The following is a 13,404-nucleotide window of genomic DNA, read 5'->3' as shown; positions in this document are numbered from 1 at the left end:
AGCAAAGCAGACCCACGAGAGGGCTGGGGCTTTTGTGTTTGTGGAGTGTCACACTTCATCACGAGGGAAACCCATAACAGGCCCAGGAAGACCTTTGAAGCTATGGGAGGAGTGTGTGGGAATCGCCTCTGTGGCTACCTCTGATGTCAACTCCAATACTCTGATTGCAGGATATTTCCTGGATTAGGATTATGTTTGTCGACTGAGATGGAAACTGTCTGAGGATTGTATATCAGAGAGCAGACTAGCTAATTATAGCATCCCATCCACAGTTTAGTATTTAAGTAACACACCGGCCAGCAACAAAAACAGAATTTATATGTTTTGCTCACCTCGATATATAACATAAGGACAGAAAAACAGTATATTTATCTGTTTGTTTGTTGTTTCAGGATATCCATATTGGATTTGTATGGCACAGCTTTAAGGTTTGATGTCCCCTGGTTTTGATTTCTAGGAGGAGATAGTTTCTGTGAACCATTAGGCTGAAGATCCCATATGCAGACCATTGCCAGGCAGCATTAGAGTCAGGTGATAGCAGCATGTGCAGTTTGCTTTGGCTGCTTCAAAATTAGTTGAATGGTGGTATACTTAAATGGGCCACATCCTTTTGGCTGAAGCTTCACAAGTTTCAACCACTGAAGCCATAATTTGACTCTAGGATGCTATAAGTAGGGCAAGACGATTTCAAATCAAGGAGAAATATTCAGGAAATTACATTTGTACTTAGGGATGGTTGGCTGGTTTGGCTATTGGAAAGTTTCCATTTCTACAGGGCTGCATGGATCAGGGGATAGTGATTTTTTTTTCATCTACTTTTAACCCTTGATTAATACAAAAATACATCCAGACTCAAGTATAATGTCTATTTTTAAATAGCCTACCCAGATCAATAATGATGATAAATGTAGAGGCCTAACAAGAGAGCTGTGATTTCAGGGTTCACTATTTATTAGTCTTTAACAATGCTCCTTTGGTATGTATTCAGTGCTAATTAGGAATTCATGTTTCAAGAAGCTAGACTAACACGCTGAACAAGGTAAACATTACTAAAAATCACCATGCCATTACAAAACATTACCATCTAACTGAAAGCATCATTATGCCCCAAATAAAGGCCACATTAGCCATGTTGTCTTGTTTAATAATAATAATAAAAATATAAACTGTGACGATATAACAGCAAATTTCTGAACTTGCAGTTCTGTTGCTGCTAAATGATCCTTAAAAACGCAGTAAAGGTTCTTAGGAGTATAACTGTCATTATTTTTTATTTATTTATTTTTGTTCTGTGAAGCATTATATACATATTACTGCATTCAGGTTGAGTTGAGATATGAGATAAAAGCACCACTTTAAACGCCTGTGAAAGCCACTTTTCTGCGCAAAGATGTTTATTATTTTGAAGACCGAATAACAGCTCTAAGCAAAATGATCTTGGATCGCTCACAAAAGTGCAGCATCTTATTGGGCAAAACATGTTTCAACCATTTTAATGCTTTATGTCATGTAGAAACCAAATGGAACAGGGGTAACAGCTAAATTTTCATTGGGAGACTTGGGGGAAAAACTCAATTAGCGTTTGCAGACTGGAGGAGGGGGGTTGTTCAGGACAATGTCATGATCAAACACGATTTGGATCAAACCGTGACTTTTTTTTTTCACATTCTCTCGCATTTCCAATCAAGGACCGATTAGCCTCAGACATTAATGAGCCTACTAATCCATTTGGGCCCCTCGTGATAACAGTTAATTGTCTGTAAAAATGTGTACAGATCCCCGTTTGGGTTGTTTACTAACTGATTTGGATGTGGTTAGGCCCTAAAGAGGTATCATTATGTTGATAGTTCTTTGGAAAATGAGCCCCTGATGGAGACAACACCAGAGTGGTGTAGAGTTAAGAATACACAGGACTGCTTTCAACCATTGCTCACTTGAGAGCAAATTTACCAGTACTTTAAAACATTTGGCGGCCACCGGTGCTTGTTAAACTTCACCTATACGTAACAGGAGTTTTCTATAGAGAAGAATGACTTAAATAAATCTCTGACATTTGGGTAGTTGTTAATTCACAAAAGTTTAGAATAACGTGAGGAAACTGGATGTTTCAAGCAAATAGCTTCATTTGTGCCCTACTTTGTTTGTGGCTTAGTTGAAACTTAATTCCAAATTACAGTAACATTCACATCCAATTTATGTTTGGTGTAGAGTCAGAACAGAGAAGTCGATTTTCTTGAGCTGAAACAGAAAGTTGTCTTTGAGAAGAACGATGCCAAACATTGCTCACACGGTTTTATTTTATTAAAGGCCTCTAAAAAAATGAACCTAAAATTAAGGCTGTTTTAAGGTCATTAGTACAGGTTTTGTTAATTGTCCCAATATTTAATTTCTCTTTAAAAAGAGTCAACCCTGATATAAAACCAACTGAACAAAACAAAACAAAACATGGCCCTCAGATGAATGTACTTTGGATGTGTTGTAAATACTTGTTCACATAACAGAATTTATATGTCATTTTAAAATTAATTTTAGATGTCAACAGCATGTGAATCCAGTATTTTTGCGCTACATCTGAAAAATACAGAGTATAAATGATTACAATAACTGTTATATTGTGTGATAAATTATTATTATTTTTTTAGGTATTTTATTGCATCTTATTGTTTCCTTTTATTGCTATCATGGCACTTACATGCACATTTATTCACAAGTTGTACAACCTTGTGTTTTTTGTCAGCAGTAAAACCAATTTTCTCTTTAGAGTTAACATTTACTGGTAAGATCTAATCTTACATTACATTTACTTACATTTTTACCTTTCAACTTAATATTTTATCGATAAATATAATGTACTACTATTTACTATGTACAATTTATTTATTTTCTTTATTTTCAATGTAATGCATAAATATCCTGCAAGCATTACAGCAACTGTTATTCAAAAAAAAAAAAAAAAGCATTCTCTGCTTCCATACATGATGTGGTGCACAAGTGTGTTTGTGTGTTTGTATTCTGGCCACTCAGCCTGCAACCTTGGCTGGCCTGTTCTGACACTCAATTTATTGTCCTGTGATTTGAGGCCTTAGTTTCTCATTACACCCAAAGTTTTTGTGTCCTTGTGCGACAAAAATTAGTTTGTGTGTCTGTGTAAATCACCTGTCATATGCACATGCTCCTTTAAGAAAAGGCCAAGGGTGTCATTTGATTCCTGCTGCCTTGCTTTCATATTTATGCGTCTCATATTCACGTCCATTGGCTGTGTCTCAGTTGGGCCATCCATCAACACTTTTTATCCCCATCACACCAACAATATGGACATAAAACGCTCTTTTACGTCAGCAAAATGCTGCCACAAATAAAACATGAACAACACACCTCTTTATTTGTCTAGGTAATAAACGACATAAATTAAAAGTGATAAGCGACAAAATTTGCATTAGTCCTATGTTATGGGCTTTAATGGAAATTACCACAGGCTGAGAACTTTTAATATTAAATATAACCCGCACAATTGGAAAACACAGGTGATGTATTAATGAGTTTACAAAACTGAAGGACAACCAGACTCAGAAGGATGTGACTGGCTCTCCAGGAGGCCAGGAGGAGGACATTTTTCAAACAAACATGTCAAAGGAACATTTTTTAAAACCATATCACTCATCCTTTCAACTGAAATTTCCTATAAGATCAAAATATTGAAATATTAATTCTACAGATATACAGGCACTTGTTTGTTGTGCATATTTTTGGTACACTAGACTGGGGACTGAGTAACTTGCTCAGCTATATTATATCTTGAATACAACTCAATTCTTTTTATTGTTATAAATAAATAAAGGACAAGGAAAGAAATTACAAAAAATTAAGTGACCAAATATTACATCTTTTATCATCTTATGTAATATAGAGGGAAAAAACCAAAACAATCGAATGAACATGTCATAAGAAAATATTACTCCATTAGAAAACAAATCCTTCCATTCAGCCTATACTGTCTGCACCCCAACATAAACGAAGCTCATCTGCAGGTTGTAGATTTTGCTATATATTCAGGATGAATACAGCCAAACAAAAACAAAAACAAAAGAGGGAACCTAGTAAAAAAAAAAGCAAGGGGATGAAGAGACGTCTCTCTCAATTTTGTACACTCAGACAGAATCAGTTGCCTTTGGCCTGCTTAAGGGTAGAAGGTGAGGGAAGCACACAAAAGCAGTGCAATTATTCTGCTCTGGCACAACAACAGAGAGCAAAAGGAGCATCAAAGGCTTTCCTCTGAGCAAAATAGGGCTCCCTCAGAGGAAAGCACAACCTGTGTGTGAATACCAGTGCATGGACTTTAGGCCCTCTCTTGAGACACAAGAGGCAAAGGATGCGTGTCAATAGAGTTGCAGTGCCTATCCACTTTGATTACGTTATAATACAGCAAGCAGTAGCAACAGTGTAAATAAACCTTTTTTTTAATGTTTTTTCAGCTATATCTTTAAAAAAGTAGACGTGTCAAACTCGTTTTTTTTATATATATATAATATGCCATTGCACATATGTTTAAAAAACACACACACTCTTTCTTTGTAACTTATGTACACCCTGGAAGCACCTAACACAGTGAAACAGTAAGTCTTTGCTGCATGTCTTTGCACTGTGATGGGAATATGCAGCACTAACTGAACATACAGAGTATAAACCTTTGACCAACAGGCTTGGTAATATCCCTCAGCACTACCCTCTTTTAAGCACTTTAAGCACATAAATAACATCTATTTATTTATTTATTTATTTATTTATTTATTTATTTATTTCTTTTCTTGGTGTCTTTCAGTGTAATATCTTTTATCCACTATTGGTTGAACAACTACCGTTATACTTCCTTTTCCTTTTAAAGATTTGAATTATTAAGGAGCAACTGTTAACAAACCTTACATTTCAATAATGTAAGTAAGAAAGAGAGCGGTGTTACGGATTTTCTGTCAGGCACATTAGAGGGCACCTCAGTCGAATGACGAGGGTCCTTTAACAACCCGGAAGTCTGGCTTCCACATGTTTTTGTGTACGCTCGCCGGTTGCTAAGCGGTGTTATCACATTGTACTCAATACTTGTGGTGCTTTTAGGCTCAAAAACGAAATCTAACAGGATGAAAGTGGTTGCGTTAATAAGGTAATCGCAGCTTGCCGCTTTAACCGTCACACAGGTCTGTCACTGATGATTTGTGCTTGCAGAGCAGTAAGCTACGGATGCTGATGTATCTATATGAGTTAATTCAAACCAAGAATATGACACCCATGCAGGTGTAGAATTATTGCCTAAGGGTTTGAAGACGAATGAAAGAGTGGCATAGAGTGGCTGTAACATGCTGTGAGAGTAGTGCACCAGAACTCACCCGGTACATCCACAACCTTGTGTTCCAACCCTGGATATTAAATATGGTGCACCACATTCCCACATTGCTAAACTTTGCACCCATGATAATGTGTGTGTCAGCTTAGCCTCTGTGTCTGTTTATTATGTTGTGTTCCAGTGGGGGCAAAGACAGCTGCTACAACATGATGCAGTGTGTTGCTGCTGGGCACCGGATCGTAGCTCTGGCCAACCTGCGCCCTGCTCACACAGGTGAGTAAAACGTGCTCCTGGGATTAACCTGTAAGCCCCAGGAGCTGGCTGGAGCTGGCTTTGCTATATGGGCCAACCAGCTGCACTTCCGTTCCCAATAACTGTACATAAATTAAATATTTGATCATTTCACTTTTGAACTGCATGTTTGTGTGCTGTGTCCTTACATATATTTGATCTGATTTGATGTTTTAACAAATGAAATATTCAAATATTAGTGTTTAAAATAACCAGAGTCATTTATGGAATGCTAAGTAGGCCAAAATATTTGAATAGTTTCAAAAGTAAGTTAATGATTAAATACATTTAAAACATTTACCCACAATATACTAGAAGAAGTTTACAAGAATTCCCTATTCACACTATAGTGTATGCCCATATAATATGTATTTTGTGTCTAATGCCAACACATTAATCTGTATAACTGAAAGAAATGTGAAGAGAAACAACATGTCCAATTGCAGATTAACAGGTTCTATTTATCTAATGCAACAGCAAAGCTCTCTCTAGTACTTAACTAAAATTCTTCTCAATAATGGGACTTAATTTTCTTTGTTGTAAACTTACTTAAAATTATGTATCTCTAATTAAACTTCTCCCCTGTGTTTTACAGTTATTCTTCCTTGTCCAGTATAGCCTACACTACAGCATTATTGTCTAAAATTGATACTTCCTGTATTTTTGAACACGTTAATCCTGAGGAATTAAAATTTACTGAGGAAGAACTTTTCATGAGGAAGAACAACTTCATGAACTTTACTTTTATTGATATTTGCTAATATCACTAAATGGGGCTCTGGAAAAATATTCTCTATTTTTAGTGATTGAAATACTGGAGCGGGTGCTCTGTATGGTTTGGAGTTGCCCAGATCTTGCAGTTGGTTCGCATAGATGCCTGCCCTCCCTAAGTCTGCCGGAGGTCTCTTGAGGTTAAAAAGGAGTTTTTCCTCCATACTCACACTGAGTGCTTTCCCAAAGGAAATCTTTGGTTTCTATCTGTCTGGTATAATTTAAGATGTTGGCCTAACTATGATAAGTGGCCTGAGTTGTTGGGATTGTTTTCCAGTTTAGTTCAGTTCAGTTGTATTCATACACTAAGCTATAGTGCCATTTCCCAACTATCCAAGTCTGCTTCACCTTTTAAGCTAAAATGGAAGAGTTTGTTATAACTGTAACTAACTTGAACTTTGATTATAAACTATAGTACGTGTCACTCTCTTGCCTATGTGCATGTGTGAGGAGCCACACTTGTATATATGTAGCAACACGGAACTAAAAATCAGTTGCTTAGTTACTGAATTTTGCGCATTTCTAGTTTTTGCTTTTCACTCTCCAGTCTCATGCATCCCTAGTGCATGTTTTCATAGTTTCTTATTAACACCTGGAAGCGGCCCAGTACAAGCCTGACCGAGTGGCACAGGATTATATTGGCTGCTGAGCAGCTCCTCTGGAGCAGTTAGGGTTTAAGGGCCTTTTTGAAGTGCATATAAGTGGTGTTAATGAGGAAGGTGCAAGTGCTGCTCTTTCACTTCACCAATCCAAATTTACTGTGTCCATCTGGAAGTTGCACCTGTGACCTCTGAGGCACCGGGACAAGTTTTTAGGTCACTGCTGCAAAAATGATGAAACTTGAAACTTTCAGTTAAGTTTGTTCAGACTTTTGTTTTAAATTACTTTCATTTAAAAAATTATTTCTTTAACGTGTGGTATCTTGAATATACAATGCATTGTATTAATAAAAACATATAGTCAGATCATTTTTAATATAGTATTCATTAATTGTAGAGCTGTAGAGGTAGATATTTAATGTCAGTTATTTCTCAGGGAATTGCACCATCACTTCTTGTGCATAATCCAGTGAAATCCCTTTTGTCAGACACGATTAAGGCTCTCATCAGGCACAGGTTGTAACTCATTTTCCTTCGTGCATTAGATGAATTGGACAGCTACATGTACCAGACGGTGGGCCACCAGGCTATAGAACTGTATGCCGATGCCATGGACTTACCTCTATATAGACGCACCATCCAGGGATCCAGCCTGGACACTAGCAGAAACTACAGAGAGACAGAGGGAGATGAGGTAGAGGACCTTTATCAGCTGCTGCACCTTGTGAAGGTAGGCATCTGTGCCAGAAGAGTTTATTACCCCGGATGTGCATTTTCAATCCATGTCCTCCGGCCAAGAGGCCTTAATACTTTAGGAGCCCATGACATTTTATTTCCACACACAAAAATATTGTTTCATTTTCTTGATTTATCTGTAGAGTGCAACTTCCAAAGACATTAAGGTAACTGTGTAAAATGCTTACTTGCTTGAAGTAAGATTTCTACTGCTTGACAGTTTTGGTTGTAGTTTAGTGTTTTATAATCTGCTGAGTGTTTTCAGTGGATGACAGGTCTACACTGCAGGCACCCAAACTCTTTTACAGTGGAGTCATATTGTTGTAATACATGATGATTATGTGGTTTGTTATTGTCTTGCTACAATATGAAAGTCCTTTTCCTAAAAAGGCTTTTTTAATGTTTCCTTTTCATGCCGGGTGTACTAAAGCACTCTATACTGTAATGAGTGCTGACTTTTCAGCTGTTTTCTAATAAAAATCCACATAGTGTTGCTTTTGCGCTTCCTTAATTCCCAAAGAGAAATTGAAGTTGAACTTTCTAGTCGGTTCTTAGTTCCTATTGCAAACTGCCAGGGAGACTAAAAAGCCCATATAGTGCTTTTAGCCTGCCTGATTTAGCATATTTTAATTTTTCCTTTGAAAATAAGGTATGTTTTCCTTTTATTTTACTCTGGAATAATAGTGTGGCTGTTGGATCACTTAATCAATGTTTTATGGGCAAAGTTGGAGAGAGGTGCCCTTGAACAATGGCTTCACAGGAAAAATTCCATTCTTTTTTTTATCTCACTTGACAGAAGATCAGATGCAAAAATTAATCACCAAATTAATATTTCATCAAATACCACTTTTGACAGGACTCTGAGAAAATATTCATTTGATGGCAAATTATGTATGAGGCCTTGGTGGTCCAACCAGGTACGGGGTGGCTGACTGACAGGTTTGAGATAACTGCATGTGTGTTTAGAACACTGCTGGCACTGCTTGCCTACCTGACCGCCTGCAGCCATGAGGAGGCTACATGGACACATGCTTCAACAGGAGCAAAGGCTCTCCCTGCTGTCAGCACAAACACCGTGTGGGATTGATCCTGTGTAACACTTTATCCCCACACAACCTCTTATTTTAGCTGGCAGCATCAACATTTAAGCACTTCTTATGGGATGCTGGATGGGACTTTGTTGTTGAAATGGGATTCTGCTTTATGTGGTGTATATGACAGAGGTATGCGTGAATCGTTGTGCAGGTATGTGTGGAGACATGTTCATCTGACTCCTTTAAGGCCCTACACTGCCTTAGTGGCAGGGGCCAGTCCGCCTGAAGGCATTTTCACCTTACTTCCTTACTTCCTTTGCCGTGTCCAGTAGAAATCTTTTCACATGCAGCTACATGGGCAAGTTCTTGATTTTTGGAGCTTTTGATCTTATTAGTACAACCACATCCACACAGCTCAGTATTTACCTCTTTTGTGAGTCAAGTAGTGGACAGCGTTGTGGAATGTGATGCAGTATGCCCACTCTGCCTGTGGTCAGGGCTCTAATTGCATAGGGCTGCTAATTTCCCATTTCCAGGGTTTTTTCGTCTGACCTCGCCAGTCCGACAGGCCATAGATCAGGGCAGTTTTACTCCAATGAGGCCCTCCCAGGCTGGGAGACCTCCACTGGTCACCCAGCGCACCCCTCACACTCCTCTGTCATCAGCAGACCTGGACCATAAACAACAGGTTTCCTCTCATCCGTAAAGTTATGGCAACCATAAGAATACAATCTTTTAATCTCAAATTTCAAGTTAGTGCTCTCGAAAGTTAATTTTTCAATGAGTGACTAACTTGTACCACAGTTCCACATTATGTACTGTATTGAAATAGTAAGTTATTTAACTTGAAGTGTATTTTTAAACTTCCCAAACTCTCTCGTGTCATCTCAAATATCGTCTTAGAAATTCTGTTACGTTCCATCAAGTTGAGTAGATCTTCAGTTTGTTTCTTTTTTCTTTATTTCTAAAAAAATAGACAAAAAACATATTTCTTTGACCATAAACTTTTTAGTGTTGTTGATTAGTGAAGGAATTGATGGAGGGGGGAGTAAAAGGAGGGGGAAAAAACACAGCTTTTGATAATGAGCTGTTAAATCACTATTGCTGGAAAAGAACAGTTTTAGCATGAAAAAATGTGTTCTGTTTTGGAAAGTGTGATATTTTGAAAGATTCTTTCTCACAGTTTGAATTAATTAGAAGTTACAAGATTATATTTGGCAAATGACACTTGAGCATAGATGAAAGATTTTTTTTCCTCAGATCCAAAGTTGATGAGTTTTAAGTGGATTCTCTTCTCTTCCTCCTCCCCGTTTTGCAGTGCTAGTGTCTGACTCGTAGCATGAGCCAACAGTGCCATCTATGGATCGTTCCCGTTTGCTGACAAACCAAACATAATCTATACAGACTGGCCTCTAAGAATGTTTGAAGCCATTCGAAAGATTCAAAGGAAGAGATCATATTCTTCAGAACCTTTGTTGACAGAGGGGGAAAAAAGCCCGATTGTAATAGAAAAAATGAGCTATCCATTCCCTGGCAGTACTGATAATAGCAGAATGACAATGTGGCCCTATCCTTGGCCCCCTTTGCTCTCATCGCTGGCTGTGTATAGCTGTGCTTCTTTGAAGTGTGTAACCCGATCAACATGCATGCAAGCCCATCCTGCTAGGTGCTGATCTTTGAACCTGCTCTTTGAGGGGGAGAAATAAGTTTTGGTGGAGCACTTTTACGTATATACAGCTGAGAATGCATTTTCACAGAAATGACATCTTTTCATTCTCAACAATGCTTTCAAACGACACTAGAATATAAAGTTTACATAAAGATGTTTTTCTGTAAGCGCAACATTTGTATTTATTGCTAAGAATTAAAATCCAACTCCTGTAAAAGTGTGCTTTTTTGTGGATTTCATAGGTAGTGTGTCCATACTTCATTGTGTGGCTACTCTGCTCCCCTCTGCTGTGATCCGCTCTCATGTGTGATACAGATCAACAGTGTCAGTCACCCCTGGCTGTAAAGCCAGTTCCCCCAAAGGCCTGCAAAACCCCTCATATTAGTCATATCACATCCCTCAATTCCTTTATCCTTCTCTCTGTGCTCTGTGACCTGACACAGTGGCTCTTTATTCCCTGTGACCCAGCTTGTGTGTGTGTGTGTGTGTTTGTGTGTGTGTGCGTACGTGCTTGTGTGTTCAAGGTCAGGTCAAAACAGGCCTGTGCTACATGATAACAGGTCTATCGCTGTCATCCGTGCACACCTCTGCCTCTCTTTCAGCACTGTAGTCCTTTCACTACAATCCATATGCACTTTATTTGTCACCCTCAGCCACAAGTAGATGTTTTGAATTATGAGTAGTTAATTCCATTTTACAACACAAAGATCCTTCAGAAATAGAACAACCTATATGGCACTGAGTTTTGGAAAGGCGTAATTGTAGCTTCAGTCACTTGATATGGTAATAGATACTTTATAAAAAGAAAATGACTCTATTGCAGCAACTCTGCAACCTTTGAGCTGATGAATAAAGACAAAGGCATTTAAGCTCATTAGAGTGATGAGGAACAATAGATGATATCTATGCACATGTTCTATTCTGCCAGCTCTAATTAGCAGCGCTGTGACATCTCTGTCATACTGAGACCCTGCTTTGAGAACGATGGAAATGTTACTTTCAAATCCAATTTCCTGTCCTCTAATGCATTCGACTTTTCAGAAACATGTTTTTAATTAATTAATTATTTTTATAAGACAGTTCAGTTAAGATCCAGCTTTCCCCCTTTTTTTTTTTTTTAACAAGCCAGTATATGTGTGTGTGTGTGTGTGTGTGTGTGTGTGTGTGTGTGTGTGTGTGTGCGTGTGTGTGTGTGTGTGTGTGTGTATTTTTTGTTGTTGTTTTTTTTTTTTTTTTAAGATGTCTGAGAAAAGTCCTGGGAAGGCGCATTGAGACCTTTGGCCTTTGTAGATGAAACATTCTGTTCCATTGGTGTGTGTTAGAACACCTTGTTTTTAGTGAGCTAATCTTTCTCCTAAACTTGCGCACACTCTCCCCCTATTCCCCGTTTCTCCTGACCATTGTTACATAGACATTCCCCCCTCGTCCTCAGTAACTACTGCCGCGCCATTATCGACATCAGCAGACAAGAGTGGGGCCCTCTGGGATCGCAGAAGCAGCCTGTCCACAAGTCCAAACAATCTGTCTCATTCCTCTTTCCCGCTCCCTCACTCCTTCCTTCTCTCTTCTACATCTCTGTCTCCATTGTGCTGTCGTCGCACTTTCATCCGGACCCTTCAGAAGCCTGGCACTGCCTTGTTGCAAGTTCCCTGATGGAGGTGCATCCTGCTGTGAGGAAAGAAGGGAAAAGGACTGAGACATAATAGAAAGAATGGAGCAGAAAGGAAGAGGAGGGCAGACTGGCTGGTAGGCAGGCGGAGGAATCTCTGTATCTTTGTAGTATTGATTAGGCAGCTGAGGTGTTGTGAGACAAGATGTTCAGGAGGAGTGTGAACTATGAAAGGGGGGGGGCCCAAAATCAAACACACAGCCCTTCTCTGATTACTGGCATGGTGCCGCATTAGACGTACATTGGGGGCTCAACAGGAAAATGGATTTCTTTAAAAAGCTGCTTAATACATAAATCATGACCTCTGGGGTCACAGCGAGGGTTTAGGAGATCAGATCAATAACAAAGCTAATGCAAGCTTGTTGAAGCTTGTTTGTGGTGCTGAGAGACCTCTAAATGGTGTTACTGGAAGTAGCTCGCAAGCAGCCTCAAACCAAAGGATAATCACTTTGGTGACCGTTTTGTTTTCTTACGTTTCAGCAAAGTTGGCAGTTCCTAACTTTAAGATGCAGCACAGCATGTTAAAGTGTGGATTTCAGACAGATTTCAAACAGCTGTCTCTCGGTGTTGCCTCTTTTTGCGATAACCATTGTTATCTTTTCCTTTGGTCCTGAGATGCTTGTATTTGTGTTGGTCGGCTCAGTGGCAGTGAGGTTGAGATTGCAGACTTGTTTTGCACATGAGGAAGGATAGCATTAGCTCTGGGATAATGGCACTGTGTATTGTTCGCGGGCCGTGTGGAAGTGGTGGGACAGGATCTATTAGATGCAGGCCCATTTCCCACCAACTGACGCTAGCAGTCCCCACAAACATTAGATAAAGAGTCAAGCCTCAAGCCTTTGTAATTTGTTTGTATTTTTCTGCTTAATGTACTTTGCTCAATCTTGTTTAGCGATGATGGAAGCTGATAGCCTTATCTCGACTTGCCGAGGGCACAAACCACTACATTGTTGAACATTGTTCAATGAGAAACGTGCGTGTTTTTTTTGTTTTTGTTTTATTTTGATACTGGATGAATTGTAGCTGTATCGGAAGGTTATTGCATTTGAGCTGTTGCTTCAATGTTATGCGCTGATGTAAAGGATTATACAAAGTGTGTTCATATGATTCCTTGTTTCAGTTTTTTATTAAGAAAAAAGTTGTGATAATTTTCTAGTCCTGGCAAACAATATTTTTTATCTCTTTTTTGTCACTGTGATTGTTTGGCATGCCTTCTTCAAAATGCCTTTGAATGACTTTTGCAAATCAATTTCTGCTTCATCATCAGAGATCTATTGTTACATCTTCAACAATTTCTTCTC

The 13,404-nt window shown here is 38.8% G+C and overlaps 1 protein-coding gene across 2 annotated transcripts in view; it reads left to right on the top strand.

Annotated features, from left to right (window-relative positions):
* The first annotated feature begins 5,023 nt into the window (after positions 1-5,023).
* dph6 (diphthamine biosynthesis 6) overlaps positions 5,024-13,404 on the top strand; it is a 56,452-nt gene continuing 48,071 nt past the window's right edge. For both annotated transcript variants that reach the window (XM_004540357.4, XM_076877475.1), the window contains exons 1-3: positions 5,024-5,155; positions 5,517-5,608; positions 7,542-7,726. In XM_004540357.4, the coding sequence (XP_004540414.1) occupies positions 5,133-5,155; positions 5,517-5,608; positions 7,542-7,726 (300 nt within the window). In that variant the 5' untranslated portion in view covers positions 5,024-5,132. The remainder of the gene's footprint in view (positions 5,156-5,516; positions 5,609-7,541; positions 7,727-13,404) is intronic.

Source organism: Maylandia zebra, linkage group LG19 (genome assembly GCF_041146795.1).
Source record: "Maylandia zebra isolate NMK-2024a linkage group LG19, Mzebra_GT3a, whole genome shotgun sequence".
Taxonomy (NCBI): Eukaryota; Metazoa; Chordata; class Actinopteri; order Cichliformes; family Cichlidae; genus Maylandia; species Maylandia zebra.
This window is presented reverse-complemented; position numbering and strand designations above follow the sequence as displayed.